Source organism: Lagopus muta, chromosome 1, assembly GCF_023343835.1.
Source record: "Lagopus muta isolate bLagMut1 chromosome 1, bLagMut1 primary, whole genome shotgun sequence".
In the NCBI taxonomy this organism is placed as follows: domain Eukaryota; kingdom Metazoa; phylum Chordata; class Aves; order Galliformes; family Phasianidae; genus Lagopus; species Lagopus muta.
This window is the reverse complement of record NC_064433.1, coordinates 34,703,641-34,729,993: the sequence shown is the minus strand read 5'-3', so window position 1 is coordinate 34,729,993 and position 26,353 is coordinate 34,703,641. Positions and strand designations below refer to the sequence as shown.

At 39.0% G+C, this 26,353-nt stretch overlaps 1 protein-coding gene across 2 annotated transcripts; it reads right to left on the bottom strand.

The window, feature by feature from the left end:
- Positions 1–43: 43 nt before the first annotated feature.
- NUP107 (nucleoporin 107) lies at positions 44–25,991 on the bottom strand. Of its 2 annotated transcripts, XM_048933594.1 has the most exons (28): positions 25,821–25,991; positions 23,848–23,933; positions 22,419–22,508; positions 21,508–21,623; positions 19,495–19,621; positions 18,895–18,998; positions 18,216–18,343; positions 17,855–17,903; positions 16,595–16,666; positions 16,008–16,096; positions 15,052–15,130; positions 14,269–14,382; positions 12,236–12,326; positions 10,807–10,886; positions 10,376–10,435; positions 8,598–8,743; positions 8,429–8,477; positions 7,347–7,416; positions 6,792–6,910; positions 5,298–5,336; positions 4,819–4,969; positions 4,301–4,407; positions 3,102–3,204; positions 2,699–2,859; positions 2,350–2,475; positions 1,802–1,915; positions 1,343–1,510; positions 44–515 (listed from the first exon to the last, which is right to left on the bottom strand). In XM_048933594.1, the coding sequence occupies exons 1-28, from the start codon at positions 25,850–25,852 to the stop codon at positions 408–410; spliced, it is 2,778 nt and encodes a 925-aa protein (XP_048789551.1). In that variant the 5' UTR covers positions 25,853–25,991; the 3' UTR covers positions 44–407. The 2 variants fall into 2 exon arrangements, with proteins under 2 accessions (XP_048789551.1, XP_048789549.1); XM_048933592.1 differs by lacking the exon at positions 44–515 and having other exon boundaries at positions 1,361–1,551; positions 25,821–25,952.
- Between the last annotated feature and the right edge of the window lie 362 nt (positions 25,992–26,353).

Here is a 26,353-nt window from a genome sequence, read left to right as displayed (position 1 = left end):
TTTGCCCACTGCTTCTGCCTTCCCCTTCCCTGCTTTCCACACGCTGCCTCACTTTCCTTTTCTGCTGCACCCCCGTGCTTTCTTGTACTGCTGAATAACGCTTCTCCTCTACAGGCGGCTTCTCAGCATGTACACGAAGGAAGTCCGCACAGCACCACCTTTCTATGTGTATTGGCAGCTTAGATGTGAATGAACAAACGTTTTCTGTTTGTAAAGCACATTTATTAGAAAAAAAAAGTTACAAAAGAGACTGTGTAACAAATATCCTCTTGTGTTGGCCAGGACTTCGAAATCTGTGTAACTGTGTTTCTTGGAATAAAGATCAGAATTAATTACACAACGAACCAAAGTTGATCAAAGTGTCCAGACTTAACGTTCAAAAGTTTTGCAGATATCTATGAGAAATTCTAAGACTGAATTTCATATCCCAAGGGATCGAGATCCTGGTCCAGAAGCATCAGAGAAGATTCTCTCAGCTTCTGTAAGAATTTTCGGAGTTCTTCCTTTGAAAATACCTAAGAATAAAAAAAAAGTACATAATTGAGTTATATTTCTTTGCAAGAATTGCACTGGTATCAAAGTGAATGGTGGTTTGCTGAGCTACTCAATGTCTTCACTGATTTTTCATCTAGAAGAGTGCCCACAGCAGATCCATATTTCAGAAAGGTATTTGGTATGGGACTGGGAGCAGTAGCAGTACTCAAACCCCACAAGGAGTGTCCAGATACTCTGTCTCAGCTACTACACAAAGTACTGGGGAACTGACAAGTTTAATTTTCCTGTTATTGCTGGCAGAGATATTATAAAGGCAATCCATGCAAATGCATCACAATGTTTTTCTTAGGCTCGATGTTTCCTATCTGGTTTCTAATCCTCTACTTCCATCCAACGTGGATGCCTTTTGGGTATGTGATTTTTGTGAGGTATGTATTTTGGGGGACTGAATTTGGGGGTCTTGGAGGGAGAAGGTTGGGTAAACCAAGTGCTCCCAAGTGAAACCTGCTTATAAAATGCTCTGAAGTGTAATGGAGAAAAAAAATCAATTATAATGAAATACGGTTTTATAGTTCAACTTCTTTCAGTTCAATTACTGTTATCGAACAATTGGTACTCAGAAGAACTATTCTGCCATCACCTTTGGTGTTTCAAAGTTAACGCTCAGATTCCTTTTAATCAGCATAAAAAGAAACTCTTTACTACTGCAGTGAATGGGAAGAGACGAAGAAACTTAGGATGCTCAGTACCATATGGTGTCTTCCTTTCTGTACGGAAGCTTCTTTCACAGCCAACCCACGGAGCTTTTAATTAGAAGCCAAGCTGCCTGCAGCTCTCAGTAACTCACCGTATAGAGCTTGTGTCGCTCGGATGCCACCATGTCAGCCAGCCGCAGGCATTCCTGGTACTGCCCAGTACTGTGCAACACCGTGTGCAGTAAGAAGCACATCATTGGCAGACACAGCTTTCGCAGCAGAATCATCTGATGTGTTCGTTCGGGGTCCTCCTCAGCATCCTTACCAAAGCACAATATACGTTCGCATTACAAACACCCACCTTTAAAAGGCAACATAATCAAGATATTTGTAGTGTCAGAGGAAAAATAAACAGGACTAAACCTAAACTGGACTGCCAGATCTGGTTTATACCATACCTGAAGGGGAAGTGACCTATAACTGGTGACTGCAAGGCCAGAGAGAATTATTAATAAGTAAAGAGAAAGACATGGAACTAAAGATAACAAGGGTACAGCTGGATACAATCCAGCACTTTGTGGCCCATGGCATGACATTAAAAATTATTTTACCTCTCTAACATCAACCATCCATCCTCCATCAACGAACAGCAACACGTTGTACATTTTCTCCTTGACATCACTTGTAAGACCATCCAAGAAACTTTTCCAGATACCATAGTCCACCTGGCAAAGAAACAGGAAATTATCTTCTGGACAGAGTGATTCCAAGGCTACTGTAGCAGAATCTTCACCTCGTGCATAACAGCCAGCACTGCTGCAATTTAGATTAGAATCTTCAGCCAGGGAAGAGTTAATAGGGAAATCAAATACTCAGATTTATTTATAACATTGATAAACAATACATTGTAGCGAATACTTAACCATTACATAATGCAGTATTGCAAATAAATCTGAGTCACACAGGAAAAAAGTATGAGAATTTCTTGTGCAGTGGCTCTACTATTGTACTGTTTTCTACCCCCTCTTTTGGCATATCAATACAGTACTTTATAAATAGAGTTCTTAAGCAAAAGGAACGAGCAGACTTCTGCTTCGTTAAACTAAGACTGTCTCTTAAGCAAGAACATAAATGTTGATAGTAAATAACTTTTACCTACCTCGTATTTTTTTTCTTTATGTTCATGGGCCACTTTTTCAGTGAAACTTGCTTGTGGCAACAAAGGCGGCTTCTGTGGAGCTGAGTTCATGTGCTGAAACCATTTATTGAAGATTTCATGGGCTTCCTGCATTGCATTGGAAACAATGTTTGGACATCTGTTAATTTTGAGTACAGAAAGGAGCTCTCACTATTCTGTAAACTTTCAGGTACAGTGTCTCCAGGAATCAGAAGTTTATTCAAATGGGTAAAGCTTAAATTGTCACCAGCAAAGCAAAGCCACCATTATTTACATTATTATCACATCAGTACTTATTAATAACTTGGAACACAGTTTATTTAAAACTCACCAAATATGCCCTTATACATAAGTGTTCTCTTATAGCATTGTCGTCTTCAGCTGGAAGAGAGGCTTCTATTCCCTGATCTTCCCATTGGTTATATATTTCTGCTATAGAGTCTTGAGGAATCTTCACAAACACATCTTTTGCAGCTTCATGCTTCTTGGATGCTGTAAGAATGTGAACTGAGTATCAACTGCTGTGCAATTTCCATACTTTACCTACATAAACTGACAAACTGTATCACAGTTAAGTCACTATAAGGAAAAAAGATGCACTGTACAGTGCTATACTCTATCACACCCATGCCTTTTAACAGACAAGATGCAAAGCCAGATCAAACATATTGCCAAAAGTCAATGAGAACAAAACCAACACTTAAAAAGTCTACAGTATTTGTGAAGTTGAGTACCCAAGAACTTCCTCATGATAGCATTGCTTTGCTTGAGTGCTTCAGCCCTCTGTGCAGGATCAAATACGAGCCAGTCAATTACATCTATTTTCAGCCGATCTGCCTGTAAAAACCAATGTATTTATTAGAGTTACTAACATTTAAAACACACAGGTGGCATTAAATATAATAAATCTACTCAAATACTCAGGCTTCCAGAGATCTTTGGACAGTCTTACAACATATTAATAAGAATCATTTTATTCACACCTTTTGTATCAAAAGCTTAGGAAACCTGGTTTAAGGAACCTGGTTGGCAGGGGGGTTGGTCTCGATGATCTCTAGAGGTCCCTTCCAACCCCTACAATTCTGTGATTCTGTGAAACAATCTCTGTGGTCTAAATTCAACCAAAAAATCCATTTTGAAATACCTCCAAAATTTTCAGACCAATGGGTAAGCATCAGATCTCAGGAACTTCTATGAATTACCAAGCATGGAAACCTTAACATGAAAGCACTGTATAAACGTGGTTTATCGAACCCTTGCTATAAACTTTAGGATTACACTCAGCCTGGGACCAGTTTTCCAACTGTTGCTACTTCGTTAGCTCAGAGGGCAAGAGTTGAATTTCTTTTTATGAAATAGCAAAAAATTTACTCCATGTTTACAAAGTATCAGGGCTTTCCAAACACTACTCTGGAAATAGGTTAGCTATTATTAGTACCTCCAATAGTAATTGTCACTTAAGTATTGAATTGGATCCAGCTGACATTCAGTGGTGATGACAACGAACCTGTCAGTACAGACTGTGTCTGTAGTAGCTAAAATGTATCATTTGAACACGGAATGAAGTACATCTGACATCCAAACTATTAATCCTCATATTTCTTAGAAGCTACAATACTCTACTCTCAGCTACAATGTATTTTGTCACAGATATTTCACAGGCTTCACCTTTACTTAACTGCTCTCACAGTGACCTGCTCCTAGTGACACACAACTCAAGCCCAGAAGATCAAAGAGATGTAGAAACAGAAGTTAAGAGTTCATGCAATTCATCTCCTTGCTTGGCCACATGAAAGGCATGTTTCTCCCACAGACTCTCTCAAGGCAATTTCCAGCAGTGTTTAAAGAGAAATATGGAACAGATGTGGTGAAGGACTGAAGGACTCTGTGCTTGATTGCAGATTGGAATAGCTCCCTAACAAAGCACACTCACCTCTGTTGTGCCTGTGTCCAACATATGATCATGGTGACTGAAATCCCCAGCATCCTTCTTGCGGATGTTCTCAACAACAGTTTTTGTTATGGCTGCAACATCCAGGCCTAGGTGAAAAGAGAATTGCACAGTGGGGATCAGAAATTCAAATTTCCTGCTGAATGAATTTCAGACTGGGGCTGTGGACCTTATTTCTTACATTACCTGTAACTGTTACTGGGCTGGTCACACTCTCATTGCCACACTAAATTATAGGCTTTTAAGATACATAATTTATTGCATGTATTTTAGATGAATAATATCCAAGATAACAGAAAACACCAAACAGCCTGTGCTGGGGACCTGCATGCAGACATGTTTGTCAAACTTCAGAGCATATATTTAAGACGGGCAGTTAGCATTTAATTTCTGCTATGTTTGGACATGATCCACAAGCAAAAGTGGTATTTAGCTTGTTTTAGAAATAGAATTGCTATTCCAGACTACAGGAAGAAAACACAATATAGAGCACATCTCACCTGCTTCTTTTGCTAACTCAAGACAGTGGTGGCGTTGATCACTTTCAGTAACATCTTCTAGAAACAGAGCATACTGGGCAACAGCCAGCTCTGGGGGCAGGTGGCTCACATAAAAAGCTATTAAGTCTGTGTGCTTCTCTGATATCATCCGCTGAAGAACAGAAAGCAAATATTAAAAAAAAACAATGTTCCTCTGTGTACACATCTAAGTTATGAATATTAAATAATGCGTAATCAGATGCCTAATTGTGTGGGTTTTTTTTCCCCCTTGTACTGAAGACTCCACTTGTTTCTCAGCTACTAAACAAGGGTCAATAATCTCCTACGTAAGCATCTCTGACAGAAATGCTGTATACTCAGGCACCTCCATGCATCTATTAGGAGAGCACTAACTCTTTCCACCATGTAACCTTTACTCTCACTTTTTCCTCCTTTATGTCTAACCTCAAAGAAAACAAAATAGAATTCTGAAGGCTTACCTGAATGTAGGTCTTTAGGACTTCAACAGAAACTTCCTCCTTATTGCAAACAAATACAAATTCAATTTTAAATGAGATAATGTAGCAAAAAACAACACCATAAAACAACAAACAAACAACCCCTGAACACCAGGAAATACCAAGGACAGCCTGTACAACGCAAACAGCTTTAGCTACAAACCAAGTGTTGATTTCTGAGCCATCATTTTAGTTTGATATGGTTATCTTGTGTCTATGCAGATTTTTAAGCAACAACAAATTAGTGTGATATCCCTCACCAAGGGTTTTCAGAACTTAAAGAAACATCCACTGGTATGTATTTAGAATTCCTGTTCAGCCCACCAGATGAGTTTCTCGTTGCAGCTAACAACTACAAAATCTAAAGCCATTGGATCACCAGGTGCTGCAATAAAGCAAATCTAATTCACAAAATAAAGCGAGGTGCCAGCCCACCTTACATTTAATTGATACAAATATTAGTGCTGCTGACTCCAGGGCTACTAGTTCATAAATCTACTGCATTCAGTCATAATCGGTCTGTAAGCTGGAAAATGCTTAAAACCATGCAGGCTGACTTTTGTCAAATTCTTATTATCATCTGTGAGTAACGCAAAGCACTGCAGCATTCAATAAAATCAAGCTTGCCTTACTTTTGTCTCAGCACTTTGATGAGTGCTGACAGTACCTGAGGAGATTTCTCTAAGTTTTCTCTACAAGCAAGAATACTAAAAGCACACATAAATGACATCAGGGATTCTGATCTAAGAATTTATTTGAACTGTACTCTAAACATCAACACTAACTTCAAAATATATTTTGGCAGGGGAATGAAGCAATGAGCAGACATTAAAAAAAAAACAACAAAACAACAAGCACAATAACTGAAAGCTGAGTTGAAATCAGCTAGAGAATATATTAATCTTTTAGCAAAAGAAGAACTTAGTTCATATGTGTGCTTCTAAATTTTGAAGTAAAGAAAAATGGGGCTTTAATTACTTGTGATTGCCTCAGGAAAGGGTAACTGCAGCTCTATGACTCATCCTTCTATTCAGCACAAAGTGGATAGGTAGCTAGCAAGCTGTGCATGGTATGTATTTGTAGAAAATACAATGGCTTTGGCTAGGACCAAAAGGAACTAATTGCCTCAAACAAATGCATTTATGAGCATCCAGCAATAAATACAATTCCAAGGGCAGTGCCTGAATCAGGTTATTTCGGCTGCTGTAGGTAAATCTGACCTTGAATTCTGAGTTAGGCCCTTTTTTCCCCACATAGGCTTCTAAATAAAATCTGCCTTCCTCAAACAACATTTTTGAAGCTGACCTGGAGAGGAGGAGATGCTCTTTTTAGGATCCAATATCAACAAACACACTACAGGCACGTAGCTCCTCACCAGCCCGGTAGTAATTTACCATGACAGTACAGACTTTGAGTATTTAAACGCATTTATCCTAATTCAAAGAGCGGACACTGCGACAAGAACTTCACACTTACCTTAGTCTGCTGGCCCAAAGTGCGGAAAAACAGAATAAGATGTGTCATGAAACGAAGGAGGTGCCCTGGCAGCACGCTTCTGTCTTTGGAAAGCCATCTGTTGAATTCTTCCATCAGACCTGTAGCCACCAAACACATGTCTGTATCAGTCAGACCCCAGGAAAAGCACCTAAGAAATAGTTCAAAACTACGCATCTATTCAACTAATATAGTTTAGCCTAAAAAGCACAATAAAACAGAATTGCAACAGCTTGGCTAATATTTATGTTTGGTTTTAATATCTGCAGAGCATTCTGTAATTTTTAGACAAAGTTGCAGCATTATTCTCACATATATTCTGAATCATTTACACGATTTCATGACCGCCTCCAAAACTGTTTTGTAGGTCAAGCTGCAGAAACCCCCTGTAGTTCTCAATTAAAGAATCAGCCTTGCTTTTAGGTGGAGTTTGCCTACTGTGCATTTCTAAAACCCATTCACAGAGAAGTTTCTGGAAATATCACCAGAAATAATGCAGTCGGTTGACATTTAAAAGTCACTTAGAGAAAAGCTCACCATCCACGTCTCCCAGTATAATGAATTTCTGAATCACATGATAGTGCTCTTGATTCTCCTCTATAACTCTCTGGGGAGGAAAACAGAAAGTCCAAGCTGTGAATAAAATCTCATGGCACAACATGTTAAAAAAGGAAAAAAAAAAAAGCAAATTTGTAAATGAAGCAAAGGTTTCTTAGAGGAAAAAAAGCAGCTCTCTAATTTCAAAGGGTGTTCTACATAAAAAAAAAAAGAAAATGCACCTGCTATGTCCATGTCAAATTATAAGAATACTGACAAACTGAAAGAGCTAGAATATAGATCTGTGATGTTAATGCTTTCAGAAAAGAGATCCAAAAATAAGGGTTTTTTGCTTTGAACAGAATAACAGTGTATCAGAACAGGTTCTACAATGTCATCAAAGGTGCAACATTTTCTATGAATCCTTAAAGCAAAGGCCTGTGAAACGCACTTGAAGACATTTTTCTGCAGGGAAACTCAAGTATGAAACACAATTCAAATGAACCAGTGAAACTGGCAGGTGGGAATAGCACCAGAAAGGCCATGGCAGCTGAGTGCATCTGCCGAGCTGCTTCCACCTGTAAGCTCTTTATTTGACCCCACCAAACACAGTTTCAATTTAATCTTTATAAAAATTAACATATAAGTTATCTATTCCAGCTTAAATGAAATACTCCGTATTAAGGACAAATACAGTATACTAAAAAATACGTGCTTTTCAATTTTGAAAGACCTGTTCTGAAATATAAATGCAAACCTCCTACAAAGAAAACCACAAGCAATCAATTTTCACACGTTTTATCAGAGTGTTAAAAATGTGATTTACACTGTCTGCTTCGCACGTCTGACAGCAATTTGTGGTCCACTGTTTCTTTAGCACATTCAGTTAGTTTGGCAGATAAGAAACAAGACAAAACCTGTACTTTCTTCATCATTAAAAGGTGGCAGAAAAATCTATTTGAATTAAGTATACATTACAGGGATAGAAAACCTGTCGCTGTTTTGTGAAATAGTGGAGAAGCCCAAACCATTGTGTAAGTAGAAATAGCAAACAGTGAGGAGAAACTGTAAGCACTATATACCGTTTTGTCTGTTGCCTGAAGTTCTTCAAAAACTTTTTCTGAAGTCCAGCTTTAAAGTAAAAGAGAGAAGGTTAAAAAAAAAACACCACCACCACCACAAACATTACATTGAATATTGTGAAAGGATCCTTTGTTGAGGGAAAGAACATAATTGCTACCTAAAACTTACTTGGTTTCTAAATACTCTCTAGGGAGCTCTTCCATCTCCTCTGCAGTTACTACTGATGTTCGTATTTCTTGCTCCACAAGTGTATCCACCATGACCCTGAAATATGCCCAAACTGTGTCCTCCCAGGTGTCACAAACTGGAAGAAGCTGCGTATTTTCAACAACAGAACAAAACAGAGCAAGAACTGTTAGAGATGGAGAACCATCAGAATCCAAACACATCAACTGTAATTTAATATCAGGTTTTTTGCTGTCAAAGCAGACTAGAAGCTATCACAAACAGCAACCTTTCCTTCACTAACACAGGATAAAACCAAAAATCCTTTCACTAAAATAAAGGTCCAGTTCCTTGATTATTTTTAATCAGAAGTAGTCAAAATAAAAAACCCTTTTACCTCCTTTAACCGGTGGCATCACTGTGACACCATTCCCTCTTTTTTGTAACAGTTCAGAAAACCAACGCAGATGAAAACAATCCACTCTTCTGCTGTGACATTTTCCAGCAGGGCCACCTTCCCTCACAGCTTTATGTCATGGCTGCACAAGTCACAGTGCAATAATGAGTGGGGAAGGAATGAAGGAAGGGCTCTGTGGCAATGCCATCTTGGAAGTGTTTGAACTGTGTTGCTTTATCCATATACTAAGAAAATACTGAGAAAGCTACCTACAAACATTCCCATTATACTTCTAAAATTATAATAAAGAAAAAAGTCCATCTGAGAGATCACTGAGCAAGAGAACCCAGATAGTGCTATTATACATAGAATAACGCACTAAAACTTTGTATCTAGTTCTTATCCAAAACTTACTAGGCTCTTTCAGAAGCCCTGGGACAAGTTCCAGATACAACACTGCACTTCAGGAAACATTTCTCTCTTACAGCAATTTTAAAATTCCTGAAGTTACAGAAAATACTGAGTTTCATTAAACGTCTCTCCTTTGTCAAAAGGAGGCAAGCATTTTCTGCTCTGTACTTCAGTATAACTTTACAATGCTTCCTTCTGTAGAAGAGCTCATTTCAAACTTCAATGAATAAAAGAACTGTAAAAACGCACTAGTAATCCTTCTTTGATTTTGTGAATCATTTTTATTTCTAACTCATTGTTCCAAGACAGGGAGGGAAAGGAGGTGCCGAGCTCCTCAAGTACAAGACTACCACTGACTAACAGCAGGTAAACTTTCATTACATTGGCTGTAACTTTCCTCATCACCTTTTCATACGTAACCCCCTTCTCCCCCCCCCCCCCAGTTTTGTGCTCTCCTTCTCCTAAATAGTGATTTACGTGTATAAAAAACATCACTACTAAAGAGGAGAGCACAGAAAATACCTGGAAGATTCAAACTAATAAGAGGAGAGAATTACTTAAGACTATCAATAGTGAAATTTGGTTACAGAGTCATGTTTAGATACACCAACTTGTCTAATGCTTGCAACTTAAAACAGTGACAAATCAGAATATGGTGCATGAGCAGAACATTGGCTGAACAACCTTTTAGATAATACTAAAATTTCAAATCTAAAGCAACAAAATTAGAACTGGTTGTACTGATAGTCAGCAAGAATAATACTAAAAGTATATATAAATATACTAAAGTATATTTAATTAAGGCACAAAAATCCTACAGAGAGCATGTCTGCTAAAGCAACACTGCTTGCTACTGTCATGATTATTAAGCTCTTGAAAGCATATTAAGAAGTATGTCTTTATGCTGTTATTATCGCATACAAAAACAGAATGCACAACTGTCAAACACCAAGTACTAGGAGGCTTGACATACCTGCTTGAGGTTTCCACTGAGTGCTGCATAGATTGCTCTCTCATATCTGTTAAATTGCTCCTAAAATAAACAGTTGAAAAATTACCCGTGAGTTAAAGAGACTAACCCTTTACAAAGTGTTCCATGCACTTAAAAAGAAGAGTTGGAAAACGATGTTTTTTTCCTTTCCCATTCAACTGAGTCCAGGTGGAAGCCAGCATCAGCAGCTTCACTGTCAACCAAGTAAAAATGACACATCCAAAGCCTTAAAGATTGATGGTGATTGGGCAGATTTCTCACTACATGAAAAATATATTATTTCAGAAGTCCTCTGAGAAACATGAACTGCAAATCCCACAAACAGTAAACCAAAAAGGTAGGCTTACTTAAAATCACGTTACTGAGTTCAAAGAAATTCAGCATGAGCGCCAAGCAAATTAACACTATCTTACCTCTTCAGCCATGCGCCAACAACATATTTTCCAAATGCATCTGTATGGATTCCCTTCAACAGGCTGTACCTCGTTTCCTCCTTGCAGAGGATAATAATAATAAAAGAAAGTTATTAAAAAAAAATGCAGTAAGATAAAAGTCTATTTTCTGTTATTAATCTTGTTTCAATCCCTTTGAAACTCTTTCCAATGCTTATCAATGATTATCAATGGATTGTCCTGCAGGGTAGCTCTTCTGGCAAGTCTGGTAAATGAATGTCTGAAAATGACAGTACTTTAAGCATTTAGTTGCAATTCAGCCTTAAAAAAAAAAACAAAAACAAAAAAACCACCAGGCTTTGACCACATTTGACCTCAATATAGGTAGACTATTAGTGTTAGAAAACACAAAGTTAGGGGGCAAGAGAATTTTTAGTGAATTTTTGTATTTCAAGGACTATAAGCATCTAATAAATGCTACTGCTTCAGTGCTGCTGCCACGCTGCATGCCTCCGCATGACAGTGAGCATCACAGGAAAAAAGCCAACACCTAACAGCAGGTACGTAGGGCAAAACAAGGCTAAGGCACCAGTGAACTCTACAGATAAAAATAACAGGATATCAGGATTTGAAAAATAGTGAAGCACTATGCCTTCCTGTCTCAGGTGTGCATAGCACTCAGACATGTTCATAAATCCTCTGCTACATCTAGCAGAGTCCAAATACTGTAAAACCGTGTATTTTTCCTTCATTTACCTTTGCTGTACTCTTTAGTCCTATTATATCTTTTGAAAGACAGATAGAATGTTTTGGAGGCCATGCAATAAAAAAAAGATGGCTTAATGACTTTAAACTGGGATGGCTTTAAACTGGAAGAGGGTAGATTTAGATCAGATATCAGAAATTCCTTACTGTGAGGGTGGTGAGACACTGGAACAGGCTGCCCAGTGAGGCTGTGAGTGCCCCCCTCTGGACACATTCAAGGCCAGGCTGGATGTGGCTGTGAGCAACCTGGTCTAGAGGGAGGTGTTCCTGCCTACAGCATGGGGTTGGAACTAGAGGATGTGAAAGGACCCTTCCAACCCAAACCATTCTGTAATTCTAGATGGCAGAAGGTTTTCTGATATTGAGAAAACACGTACTGAGACATGAATGGTGGTGGTGAAGATCTACACAGAATTCCTAGATATCTGTTTTCCTAGCTGTTATGCTTATATTAAAAAAAAAAAAACCAACAAAAAACTGACTTTACTATGCCAAGTGGATTTGGTGAACTCGTACCTTCAACTAAAACCATTTCATACATGTTAAATGTGATCAACAGACATGGCAGAAGTATTTTAGGCACGAGAAAGTCCCTTAATATTAGAAGAAAGAGCTATTTCTGTTTGCTAAAGAGAAAGCCCTCTGCTTATTTTCACAGTTCTCAAATGCAGATGGAAGAAAATACCTCCATTTATGTTGGGATCATGATACAATTTCCATCCTTCCAAAGTTGCAGCTCTCCAGGCCTGACCACATCGTTTGCATAAGCGCTGTGCCTGAAAAATAATGGATTTCTTCTGCTATTGACTTCAAGGGAAAAATGTAAACACTATTAAAATCATTAATTTGTGTCAAGATTGTATGACGCAAAAAAGAATCTTAAACTCAAAATAACGGAAGGATTACAAAGTAAATAAAATGCAATCAAGTGTGTTTTTCATTAAATGTTTTAGTTTCTATCAATACTTACGTATTGATGTCAAGTTATAAGTTAGTACTTACGTAAGCTTAAAGTACCACCTTGTTGCTTAGATCCCTTAGCCATCTCTTTACCTACTTTTCTAATTGACACAGCTTGCCAAACCCCTCGGTGCTGCTAAAAATAGTGAGTCTAACTTTCCCATGGTAGCAGTAGCTACTCACTAGCACAAAGAGCTTTAATTCAAAGCTGTTTTGAATAGCATGGAATGTAAAACAGAAACTGTACATGGAAAAATAACCCTAAAACAAAGCCTGCTTACAATTGTTCCAATCCTATACTCCTGGAAGAAAAAAACAAAACAAAACAAAAACCCCCCCCTGAAGATTATCTGATCAGTCTGACTGGTATCGCTCCAGTACTGACAAAAAACCATGAGCATCTGCAGACATTGCAATGTGTGGGCATGGTTTGTTTTGTCCTGCTCCATTCTCTTCATACTGGAAAGGCTGCAGACAGTCAGCCATTTTAGGAGTGGTGACAAACAGAAAGAAGAGGCAAGCTGGTTAAGCTCACATAGTATGTACATTATCTATCTATCGTAAGATAAATAAACCAAGGCTGATTCTTGCTTTTAACTTAACCCTTTCAGTAGTGAATAAGAGACTCCACGCTTACTAGGTAATAGGAACACTGTAGTGCAACAACTGAAATAGCAGATTAATATTCATACCTCTCTGAAGCAATGTGGACTTGTGCCCATAATATCAAACAATGAATGGACAGGGCAACAGAACACCAGCAAGTAACCATTTTTCTAATCTGAGGTCTTGGACACAGGAATCTGAAGTCCCTTTTTCCTTTCCATTATTCAAATGTCATTAGATAAATATTAGAGCCTAGTGTAAGGGACTGAGCTTCCAGCTGAGGCCTTCAGACCACACCACAGTACAACTATTTACATTAAATCACAAAAGCTGCTTTACAATTGGGAATCTTTATTCAGAGCAGCTTTAGGACCAGAACTGCCAGATGTTACTCAGATAAGGATTAAGGCAAAGTATACACATTGTATATTTGTAAGAGCAGGCAAGAAGCAGAATTATTGTAAAAGGGTGAATGGAGAAGAACAGCATGCTTTCTAGAATATTCAGATAAAGTCTATTTGAAGTTTTTCCTTGTGAAAACACCTGGCCACACAATAAAGGTTAAAAAAAAAAACAATAAAAGAAACCAACAAAAAGTAACATGGTAGCCATGACTCTCCCTCAGCTCCATTCAAATCAAGCAGCCAAGGGGACATTAGAGGAGCAGAGCGAGCAAAGGCTGCTTAATTAAATGCTATTTGTAAGGAAAGCATACATAAAAATCTCTCTTTAGTTACAAGTGCAAGCATGTTCCACTCCAAAATATTAACTTAAAAGTTAGTTTGTAAGATAATCTACTAATTATTAGACATGAAATTGGGAAGTTATTTGAAAAATCTCATGTGTTTGGCAGCATTTTGTACAAAATCACTAAGGTAAAGAAAAAAACTACATTATCAAATAACCAAAATAAACGTGCAACTTTTTCCATAATGTCTATTTTACACCTGAAGTTACTTAACTAAAAGCAATATTTTTCCCACCACTGATTTAGCATCACTGTCAGTACTGACAGTTTGTTGAAAATTAAATCCCTACAAGACAAAATGAAATAGACATTTTACTACATAGCTTGTCATTAGCTTCAATAGTAAGATTTTAAACAAGTTAAACTAGTTAATCAAGAATATTCTTTAACTCTCTTTGCCTTACCTCATCTGTCATCCCTGCTCTGATAAGAGTGAAGAGATACTTCAGTAATCTTGCATCATCTTCTCGATCCAAATCATCAAGTGGCAGTTTCTGCCTTATGGGAGCATCTGGATCCTGCAAGGAAAAACAGGAACCATCCATCCACTCACATAATGCATATCTGCCTCTTCCAATGATTTCCTGACCTGCTTTACAATTTAGAGTCACATTTTCATATTGGCACAACATGTTATACAGCCCACATAACATCTAGCAGGATACTTCCTCGTATTTCCTATTTCCTTTATTTCTCTTCTTCTGTCACTGTTCCTACCAAAGGGAGACACTGCAATCCCTTTATTTACTTTATCATTATGCCTTTGCTTCAACTTCCAGCTTTTCTCACCTTCAAAAATCTTCTCCCCTTCTGCCTATCAGCCTACCTGACTATCTATCCGTCTCCAACTTCTCAGTGGCCTTTTCGTAGTAGTTGTACTTGCTTCTATTTAATACAAATATATCAAGATCCGATAATTTTAATCATTATGCTACTCATCCAGCAACTTCCAACTTCGGCATTCACTAATACTGCCTCATCAGCTAGCTCCTTACTGCTTCACAATTTCTGTCCTGATTTTCCAACTGAATGCCTCGCGATTTTTAGATACTTCAACAATTTATAGATAGCAAAAATCACCCTGTCCCACCAATTTTTAGAAAACAGCACATATGCTCTGTGTAAAGCGTTCTGAATGGTTTTTATGCCCATTTTGAAACCAAGTCTTACATTTAAGTAACACTTACCAACTCTGTAACCAGAGGCCGAGAACTTCCAATGTACGCACTCAGCCGTCGCTGCTTCAGGATATGCAGCGTGTTCTCCCTGGGAGCAGTGAAATGTTTTTGAGAAAAAGAAAGGATTTAAGGATTTCTAGCAAACATTTTAATAAGGCATGAAAATTATAAAATACCTCTGGATTGGTGGAACAGGGTTACAAGAAAGACATATTTGGTTTGGTTTGTGTATCAATGAACAGTGTTATGTAGTAAAAATGTCAAATTTCATTAGAAGTGCAATATTAGAATCAATTCACGTGATTTTGAGTTCTTTCAAAACCAGTTTCAATGTATATGAACTATGGATTGATTTCTGCACTAATAAAATTTCCCACTAGCATTCAGCATTGTCAGTCTTAGACAAAAATACAACTTAGGATGAACATATGATTCCAGAAGCCTGTATTCACCTGTCTTTAAAACAGTGCTTATAATAGGAACTAGAATCAAGGCTTTGCTCTCTCCTGCCTTAAAATCCTTCACTGATAATAAAGATGGCAATAATGACTTCTGGTGAAGGATCAGTGGCAAAAGCAACGACATGAACTTCAACAGGCAAAAGTTCACGCCAGACCAAGAACTGAGCACAGAAGAGAAACACATGAGAAGAGTTTTATCCAGGCTGATCAGCAGATGACCATCTCTTATTGTGTCTTTTTATGAAAAATTAAACTGTCATCTGTGTGAAATTAAATTAAATTGTTTTGACAACCTTCTGTCATTCTCTCCTCCCAAAAGCAGTACCTGACTTCTGAGAAGTCATACCTGAACTGGGGTTCAGGTTTTCCTTAAGTTCTAAGAACTTAAGGAAAAATGAATGAACGGACCAACTTTTTAGGTGGCTCAGGACTGATTCTGTGTCTAGTTCTGTGAATATCACACTTCAGAAAGCACGGATACAATCAAAGTAAGTCTGAACTTACCAATATACAGATTTGGCATAAAACTCAATATTATCAGAGAAGTTCCCAATTTCATCCTTGGCAATGCTCTCTAGCCAATCTACCACCAGCTGGAATGAAATTCAATAGGTTTTTTTAGAACAAACACACAATAAATAATATTCTGTCTTTCATCTCTGAATCTACTTGTTCTCTACATAGTAATCCAAGGTATACATATCCTAAGACAACTTCACTCTAAGTACCCAGTCTGAAGGTTGCTTTTGCACTTGATGTATTTCTCATTAGATGCTGCAGTTACTACTGTGCTATTTAATAGTTCCTTAATTACCAACAACAGTTTCAGATGATTCACATTAGAACAGTTCTCAGCCTTCCATGCTCTCCAGCCTAGCCTGAAATATTTCTGATCTTTAGAAATCAAAGAGCAGTATTTGTGCACATACAGAAAATAACAAGCCTAGATGAATATAAAGAAATAACTACTTGAAATAGCTTAATAAAACACACAGAGCTCATATTTTCTAAAGCTGACGTTAATATTAATGTCATAAGCATTTAAGTGTTGACTCATCTATAGCATTTTCACCATAAAAATTCTGTCCTACCTGGCTTTGTCGAACAAGTGCATCTTTCTGAAACAAGTTGTCTACATTTGTCTTTTCACTTGCATTTAAAACCTATTCAAGAAAAAGTTCATCACCACTTCATGGAAAAGAAAACCACAAAAACATGAATATCAAACTGAACACACATTAATTTCCAAATTGGCTGTAAGCTCGGCATGCTCCCCTCCCCTGTCCCTTTTCAGAAACAGAAGATGCTACACATCTGTTTTATTTGGATCAATCACCTACCTTCTGTCACACTAAAATCTGTAAAAGACTGATAATATAATTCAAATATATGGCCACAGAAAGATTTTACACATTAGATCCACTGATTCCAGTGACTGCTCTCGTATCATCACAGATTCATTATTTTGTATGAGCAAAAGCCCAGACATCTTCCCAGAGCATCTTCTCATATGAGCACTAAACATGAACAAGCAGAAAACAAAACAAAACACACAGACCAGCCCCAAACCCTGATCCTTTTTCCTGCTCTCCTGCATGAAGTTAGCCTTCTTACAACAAAAGCAGAAGAATACAAGCGTTCTTCTAAGTAAGACAGATAGGAAGAGACTTTTTTTGGCACAGCAGAGTTTAATTTAAAAGCACTGACAACTTAGCAGTGGGAATCATAGAGGAAGCTATTTCATGACTGAGAAAAAAACAACTACAATTATAAATTTTACAAAGGCTGAGTTGCTTTACTTGTTTTGTCTTCCTAAGCATATTCTGGCAGCAAAGGCTGGAAGCACTGTATTGAGGCACACAAGACTACAGCTGAAACAAGAACACTCTGAAAAATTTGATTTCTCTTGAGATAAATCAGGATTGCAAAGCACCAGACAGCTTGAGACCACATGTTCTTCTAGGCAAAGCAGAATTATCTCTGCCCCGAGAATATTATCACTACAGATGCAACTTTTAAAAATAAATATTCTGTAATTTCCAGTGGATTTTCCAAGGGCATGAGGAATTCTTAATGAAATAAAGCAAAATACACTCGATAAAAACATTTAAACTAGAACTTTCAATTTGGAATTGAATATATTGTGTAAGGTGAATTTAACTACATGTAGAATAATTCAATATTTATCTTGATAATAATTTAAATCAATCTCATCTTTGTTTACCTTCTTTTACCTCTGAATTTTGAGTGGCTGCAATACTGGAATTATTAAAAAAATAAAATGCAAGGGTGTAGCTTTAAAACTTATCCTATAAAAAAACAGTAGTACTATTCTTCACCCTCAAACTTACTGTGATATCAAAGGCGGTTTCATCTTCCAATGCAGATTGTATTCTGTCCCTAGAAATGAAAATGAAAAACCTTAACTACAAAAATAAAGCTGAAACAATTCAGGAGAATGCATAATAAAGGCAAAAGCACTTACAAATCCTTTCGAGTGTTTTATAAAAATACTACAAGTTAAGAAAGTAGCAACTGTTCACAACTTTCAGCTCCCACAAGTAGGCAGTAAATAGGCATCACGATCAGCAGTTAGTTTCACAAACAAATAAAAAAACAGGCACTTAATTCCTTTACTCTGTACTTAGTTTGCAACATGTCTAAGAAAGTTAGCTCAGTGTAAAAAGGCAATGGGCTTTTCAAAGGAATTACCTATAAAGTGAGGACAACAGTCTCCACGTTACCATCTCCTGCTTGAGAAGCCACAAGACACTGGCAGTTTTTGAAAACTTCTGCTGTCCAGGAGTTGCTCTGTAAACTATCTTCCCCAGTATGTTCACCTGAAGTAAAGAAGCAGATACAGTCAGTACTGTTCATCACTTTTATTTTTACAATCCCTGCTGATAATGAACCATCAGTCTACGGTTCATTATTTAAAAAAACAGAGTTCTTAAATGTGATGTTGAGAACTCTACTGCCAATTTGTTAGGAATGCGGTAGAAAAGCTCTTAGATCACCACAGTAAAATGATTTTATTTATTTATAGCTCTGAGAAATGTGTATTTTTTAACCCAGCTCCCTATCACTGACAAAAAAAATATCTATACACCACTTCATGCTTGCCACTTGCAGTGAAATGGCAGTCAGATGATATTTCTGGTATTTAGTAAGCTGCACAACAGGCATTCCTGTGCCAAAGCAGCGGATGAGCAAAGAGGGATGCTATTCAATGCCAGTGCTCGTGACTTATAAGACTTCAACCAGCTGGAAGATTTAAAGTGTCTAAGTTAAGCACTGTGACTTTCTCAGAATCAGAAAAAAGGCAGTGCGATTTCCAGAAGGGACAGGAAATTCAAACAAATATAAAGACCCATCCAAGCAACTTATTTACCTGATTATTACATATACTTTCATACTCATCCACAAGATCGAAAATGGTAGTTGATGTATGTTTCAGGAAGGAATGCAGAAAATCTGAGTACATGCTCATAGTAGCTAGAATACACAGAAGAAGAAAGCCATATAAGATATGATGTGGTTAAAAATCCCAACATTAAAAAGAAATCCTTCTGATGCCAAGGTATCTCATCATTAATAAATGTTATCAAAGACAATGATGATATGAACTGTTTATATTTCATAAAGTCAGAAGAATTTACCAGCTAATATAAAAAGATACATAGAGGCTATGAGATAAGTAAAATAAGTATTAAACATTTGCTGTAAATCTGTCATCTGAATTTTAAAGACAAACTTGCTTCTATGCCTCCACAAAGCTAATTTAATTTGTGTATTACATCACCACAGCATGCCATTCGTGTCATCAGGTTCCACAGAGAACAAACTGGCAAAGCTCCAATAACTGGAAAAGCTAACTTCCTGAATTCTTTAAACTAGACTGTTTCTGGCATAGAAATATCTAAGTGAGAAGATACAGGAAAACAAGGCCATGTATTTGTTCAATTGTGATGAAAACCTCAGATCATCTCACCAGCTTCCCCAGGATCATCCTCACGCAACAGTACAGCACTCGTGGTGACATCTTCTGTCATGTCTAGATTTGTAAACATTCCTGTCTGCTGAGGTGAGAGCACTGCTGTCCAGTTACTTTCATCCAACTAAAAGCAAAACAATATAAAGAAAATAAACAGCAAACTCAGACTACTACAAGGCTAGCTCCAAGGCTTTTTCATTCCATGTGAGTGGTACAAACAGAGCAACTCAAAAAATCAGTAATGAAATAACTGCCTTTAAATAAGGCACAACTACAATTTTAACAAAGTGTTCTCAAAAGATTAAAATTTTAATCTGGAAAAAGAACACTCTCTTTTATTTCAGGAAATAACAAGTGTGTATGCTAATCTAATCAGACCCTGCATTTTAAATTCCTCTCTACCATTTTTCACCCTAAACATATATAACTCCACCCTTTCACAGTCTGTTATGTTAAACTTTTTATTAACTTAGTATTTTGTTGACTAAGTTGTAAAGCAACTGTGAAGAATTAAGCAAAATAGATGAAATTTTTATCAGAACCGTTTATTGCAGTCTTTCAGTCTTCTTAGTGAATTGCTCACAATACTGACTGAATGAAGCAATACATCTTTAAAGAGAAAACACAAGAATATTAAAGTGGAGAACAAACTTTCTTAGGTGTATTTTAGGGAAAGCCTATCTGGCAGAAGGGAGCAAAATGGCCAAAAGAGGAGATAGACTCTACGTACAATGCACAAACAGGATAGCTCCCTACATCTGTTCTGGTGACAGCAATGGTTTCTCAGCAGCAATTAATGACACACCAGGACCCAGGGATACGACAGTGGTTGATTATTTTTCCTGGCTGTTAAAATGCTCCCAGTCCAAACCAGAAAAAACAGACAACCAGATGACACTGCTGTAAGTCTCTTAAGCACATCCAAAAACTGTGGGCATATAATGTGCTGTTGACCTCTTTATGCCCCAGCTTCTAAGCACAGTGTTTTGTCTGCCTGATTTCTCTCTGCCATTTTTGCCCTCTATCCAGCCAGAACAGAATGCTGCAGCACTCCAAAACCTTCAGACAACTGAGCAAATATAACTCAATTCCAGAAAAATTATATCAGCTCCCTGAGGGAAATACGAGTCTGATGAGTGCTGTAATCTACCAGCAAGTGCACTGCCACAAGATATCCTTTTCCCATCAACCTCCTGTGAAAGCTTTTGTCTAGTCCTGAACTTCCTCCTGCTAAACTACACTGGATTCAGACCAGAGCACTAAACACTCACAAAACGCTATTTACAGAATATCAAGAGGCTCTGAATCACAGGCAGAGTGCTACTACTAACAGCCTTATCAGTGCTGATCAAGAGTCAATAGGATCCAGAGCCATACATCTCAAAGAAACCAGTGGGCTGCCACAAACTAAAGAAACAGCCAAAAGGAAGAACGTATTAAAATTCATATGCAGAAAAATATGTTGTTTTGAGTCAACTTAAAAATAAACAGATAAAATAGTTCAGATGTACCTACTGACATTTGTTTGACAATCATTTGTTTTACCAAAGATGTAACCATAGAAGATAACGTCATCTAAAAAGTAATCAGAAAAGCTTGCTCTTTGAAGTTCAAACATTAACATGCAAATGAAACTTACTCCAGAAGAGTGCTAAAATAACAAAAAATTCTCAAGGTTCAATTTGCTGACAGAACAATCATCTCTGAAGAATCTGTAAACAAGCGAAGTCAAGATTTTTGCAGTCACAAGCTGATGTTTTAAGGACCAGTTTAAGATACATGGGCTATTTAAGAAGGCCTAAAAACTCTTCAGTCCTCAGTACATCATCACAAAGAACATCACAGTAATAAATAATACTAGTATCAAACTTCAACAGAAGCAGTAATAACAGTAAGCTTGTTCCACCTGCAGTTTGTCCCTGGTGTAAACTACACAGAGACACAGTAAACTTGTAGCTTCCTTGAAGTTTCACAGGAGCTAAAGGGAAAAACGTGCTCTAACTGCCTTACCATAGACTGATTGCCAAGCAGACCAGAATTCTGCAGAATCAGGGGAGATTTCCCTGCTGCTCCCAGGATGGTAGATGTGTCTGTCTGCTTCAGAGAGCTTCGAGACAGTGCAGTAACTGGAAGACAAAAAGCTTTCTTTGCCAACAGTCTTTAAGACCACAATGCTCTATCATGGAACTGTTGATAGCAATCTTGTAACGGAGACTGAAGTGTTTATGAAATCCTACTCAGTCATGCACCAGCCAGATCGGCCAGATGGAGAAATAATTTGCTTTTGTCCATAAGTATTTTCTTTCCACCACAAGGCTTGAAACCCAGAAATACCAATTAGAAAAGAAATACGAGTCTCAGGCCTAAGTATTTTGAAGTGATGAGGTTAATCGTGAATTATGGAACTTAATAGTCTACACATAGTTATGCTAAGGCTATATGTGTATGACTAAGTCTGGAGCATTCTCAAGCACTAATCTTCCAAGCAGAGTACCCATAAACCTGAAGACAAAGCACACCTATTGCCATTTCGGTTCCACTGGAAATCACAGAATGGTTTGATTGGAACAGACCATACAGACCACCCACTTTTCCAACCCCCTGCTGCAGGCAGGACTGCCATCCACCAGAACAGGTTGCCCAGGGAAAGCCCCATCCAACCTGGCCCTGAACGTCCCCAGGAATGGGGTATCCAGACTTTTCAGGGCAACTGGTCCCACTGCCTCACCACCCACTGAGTAAAGAACTTCTTTCAATGTCAATTCCAAATCTCCCTCTTTTAGTTTAGAACTGTGGTCTCCTGTGGACTTGCACCAACAGATCCACATCCTCCTTGTGCTGGAGGCCCCAGAGCTGAAGCAGTCAGTTTATAAACATATTACTCCTTTTAACTATGTAATAAATAACAAAATAAGACTTACACGGCTGGCGAAACAACGAACTGGAAGTTCGGGGAATCATCTGGCCTCTGGGTGTCATACTTCCAATACTGTCATCCAGGGATGTAAGAACTGATTAACAAGTTAAGAAACACTCTTTAGCTTTACCCAAAATGACTGTGGCAGCTTGGAAAAGAAGATCATTTTAGTAGGACTCAAATTAATAAGAAAGACACATTTCAGACTAAAGTAGAAAGTCCCATTCGCTTATCCTGAATTATATCACAAAATGCTTCAGCAAAAGGTTAAAAGCTGGAAGGCTAGAAGGGACACTCCAAAATACGGCTCAGAAACATCAGCATGACAGGTATGGGTTGTCCTGGTCCTCATAGTTGCTTGGATCAAAGAGAACACTGTTCCATGAAGTGCTGCTACATCCTGCATAAACCATAACAATTAAATCTCAACGCATTAGGAAAGGAATTTTCTCTCCATTCCATGACATCAATGACTTTAACTACAAAGCAACGGAGTTCAATGCACTATGTATGGCTTACTGAGGAAGTGCTGACAGAAAAGTTTCAGCCCCATTTTATATTAGCCTCCAGGTAGCTTGTGAATAACAATATGATCAGTGCCAATACTGTGGTTGCAAGAAACTCCCCCACAAAAACAATAACAAGAAAAATGCCAACAAACTAAAATGGAAGGATGAGCTTACGAGCTTACGTACTGCATTCCTATGCTATCATAATCAGAAAAAAGAGCATTATATTAGGTGCCAATTTATTAAACATTTCTTTTTATTGTATACAACTGGGGAGAAGAAAGTTCTGTGGAAATCTAACTGTATGTACTTCTCTTGCTGTCATGGTGCCTGGAAAGGTATGGTGCCCTGAATAAATACACCCTGATGATGTAAAGTGTACACAAAAGATCATAAAAGCTAAAATATTTTAACAGAGAGATGAAAATTCAGAGAGGGTGTTGGCTATGGCTCACATAGTTCTCTAGGCTGTCATCAACCCAACTTCATAAGCCCACAAAAAACTGTAAAACACAATACTATAGAAAGAGTGAGCACAACAACATCCCTGCCATCAGAATGGTCCACAACTGAGAAAAATCTATCTAGACATAGTCAAGAATTGACTATACAGGCATTTTGACTCTTACTCCTACTGAAGTTCACTGAATAATCCATTCCGAGATATAGCCACGGCAGCTTTGACACGGTTTGTGATTTATAAAAACAACAGAGGGAAAAAGGAGAGGAGAGAGAATTTCCATTCAGAAGAAATACCACACTGTGACAAGGCAAGTCACTGCATCTCTTGGCTTATTCCTAAGCCCTCCTGTAAAGGCCAAGTAATGCACTGTGCTGCTGAAAGATGCAGGAATATAAGGACATCATGAATACAGCATGCAACAACTGAACAGAAAATAAAAAGCCTCTGCAGAAAAAGGATACTAGAAACTCTTTTCTGAGAGCTTTGTTTTCGGCCAGGCTTGGCCATCTCTGTACTGAGGGGTGACAGTACCTCTCCAAAACTGCTTCTGGAAAACAGAAACACAAAGTAAGCAAAACTCATCCAAGCAAAACATACAGTATAATGTTGCTCTCTTTAGCTAATCTTTTCTTTCAAATGCTAGTAACTTCACAGCAGTGATTCAAAATCCCAGTTAAAAAAAAAACAAAACATTCCCAAGTAGTGATATCTTAGGTCCAAATGTCTTAGGTCCAAAAATATCATAGGTCCAAGTGTCTATCCTATCCATTAGCAAGAATTACAAACAAATCCAACCAACCAACACAAGAATTTTATGCAGCACTTATTGTGCTGGAGAACGAGAAGAATCAAACAATCTGGATATGAGCCAGTAGTATGAGCTTGCAGACCAACTATGTTCTGGGCTGCATTAAAAAAGTGGTGGACAGCAGGGAGAGGGAGGTGATTTTCCCCCTCTACTTTGCTCTTGTGAGGCCCCATCTGGAGTACTGCGTCCAGGCCTGGGGCCCCCAGCACAAGAAAGATGCGAAACTCCGGAAGCAGGCCCAGAGGAGGGCCACTAAAATGATCAGAGGGCTGGAGCACCTCTTCTATGAAGAAAGGTTGAGGGTCCTGGGTTTGTTTAGCTTGGAGAAGAGAAGGTTCCGAAGAGACCTCATTGTGACCTTCCAGTACTTGAAGAGAACATGTAAACAGCAGGGGGAACGGCTGTTTAAGAGGGTGGATAGTGATAGAACAAGGAGGAATGGTTTTAAACTGAGGAGGTTTAGGTTAGATATTAGGAGGAAGTTTTTCACACAGAGGGTAGTGATGCACTGGAACAGGTTGCCCAAGGAAGTTGTGAATGCCCTATCCCCAGAGGCATTCAAGGCCAAGCTGGATGTGGCTCTAAGCAGCCTTGTCTGGTGGCTGGTGACCCTGCACATAGCAGGGGAGTTGAAACTTGATGATCATTGTGGTCCTTTTCAACCCAGGCCATTCTATGATTCTATTGATTCTACAAATTGCAAGGTTTGGAAGCGACATCAAGAGATGATAGAGCTAAAACAGGGTTCCTACAACAGGTCACACAGATAGGCATCCAGCCAGTCTTGAATATCACCATAAAAGGAGACTACACAATATCTCTAGGCAATCTGTTCCAGTGATCTGTCACTCATACCATAAAGAAGTTCTTTTGCGTGTTAGTGTGGAACTTCCTATGATCAAGTTTAGGTCACTGCTCCTTGTCCTATCACACTGCACCACTTTGAAGAACTTGGCCTCATCCATTTGCCTCCGACCTCCACTTCCCTTTAGGCATTTATAAACATGAATGAGATCTTCCCCTCAGTCTTTTCCCCAGGATGAACAGCAGAAAAAAACCATAGAATCATAGAATGGCCTGGGTTGAAAAGGACCACAGTGATCATCAAATTTCAACCCCCCCTGCCATGTGCAGGTCACCAACCACCAGACCAGGCTGCCCAGAGCCACATCCAGCCTGGCCTTGAATGCCTCCAGCGATGGGGCATCCACAACCTCCTATTGGGCAATCTGTTCCAGTGCCTCACCACCCTGTGTGAAAATACCTAACCTAAACCTCCCCTGTCTCAGTTTAAAACCATTTCCCCTTGTCCTATCACTATCTGCCCTTGTAAACAGCCATTCCCCCTCCTGTTTATATGCTCCCTTCAAGGAAAACGTGCAAGAGGGGAAAAAAAAAACCCCAAAAAACAAACAACACAACAGCATAAAGTTTAATCTAAGTCTTACATAAACACAACGTATAATACTATCCCACTGCACTACATGAGGTTGGCACGGCTCCTCTGGATGCCGCGGGGAGGCTCAGCCGCACGGAGGGCCGCGAGACGCCGCCACTCTTAACCCGCCCGGCGCTGGTGACGGCGGAGGACAGCGGGGAACCCGCGGCCCCGCCGCCGCTACTCACCTGTCCATGGCTGCCCGGCCCCACTCCAGCATTCCCGCCTCCGCCGGCCTTCGGCACGGAAGCAGAGGCCGCGCTTCCGGGCCGCACTGCGGCTGCGCGCTGAGCCTGGCTGAGGGCGGCAGGGCGGGGCGCGCGGCTGTGTGGCGGAGGCGTCTTGTGCCTGTCCGCGGTACTGTGGCCCCGGGTGGGTGAGGTGACTTAAAAGAAAAACGCCCTTAGGGCTGAAGTTGGCCCGGTATCACGTAACCCGCTGTGAAAGTGTGAGGCAACAACCTCCGTGGCAGGGGAAAGAAAAGTCGTAGGAGTTGCACAGAACTGCAACGTTACACGTTTAACGTGTTTTAGTTCTGAACGCTTCCTCAAAAAACGGAGTAACGTCGGTGTGAAGTATGAGCGACGCACACGTTCGTATCTGGATCGGTTGTCTGGCGCTAGCCCAAACTCCAGGACTGGTCCTTGTCCAGGGCAGAAAGCTGGAAGCGAACGAGAGACGAGGAAAAGAAAACGCTCCCCTCAGCGCTGCCTCCATTCAA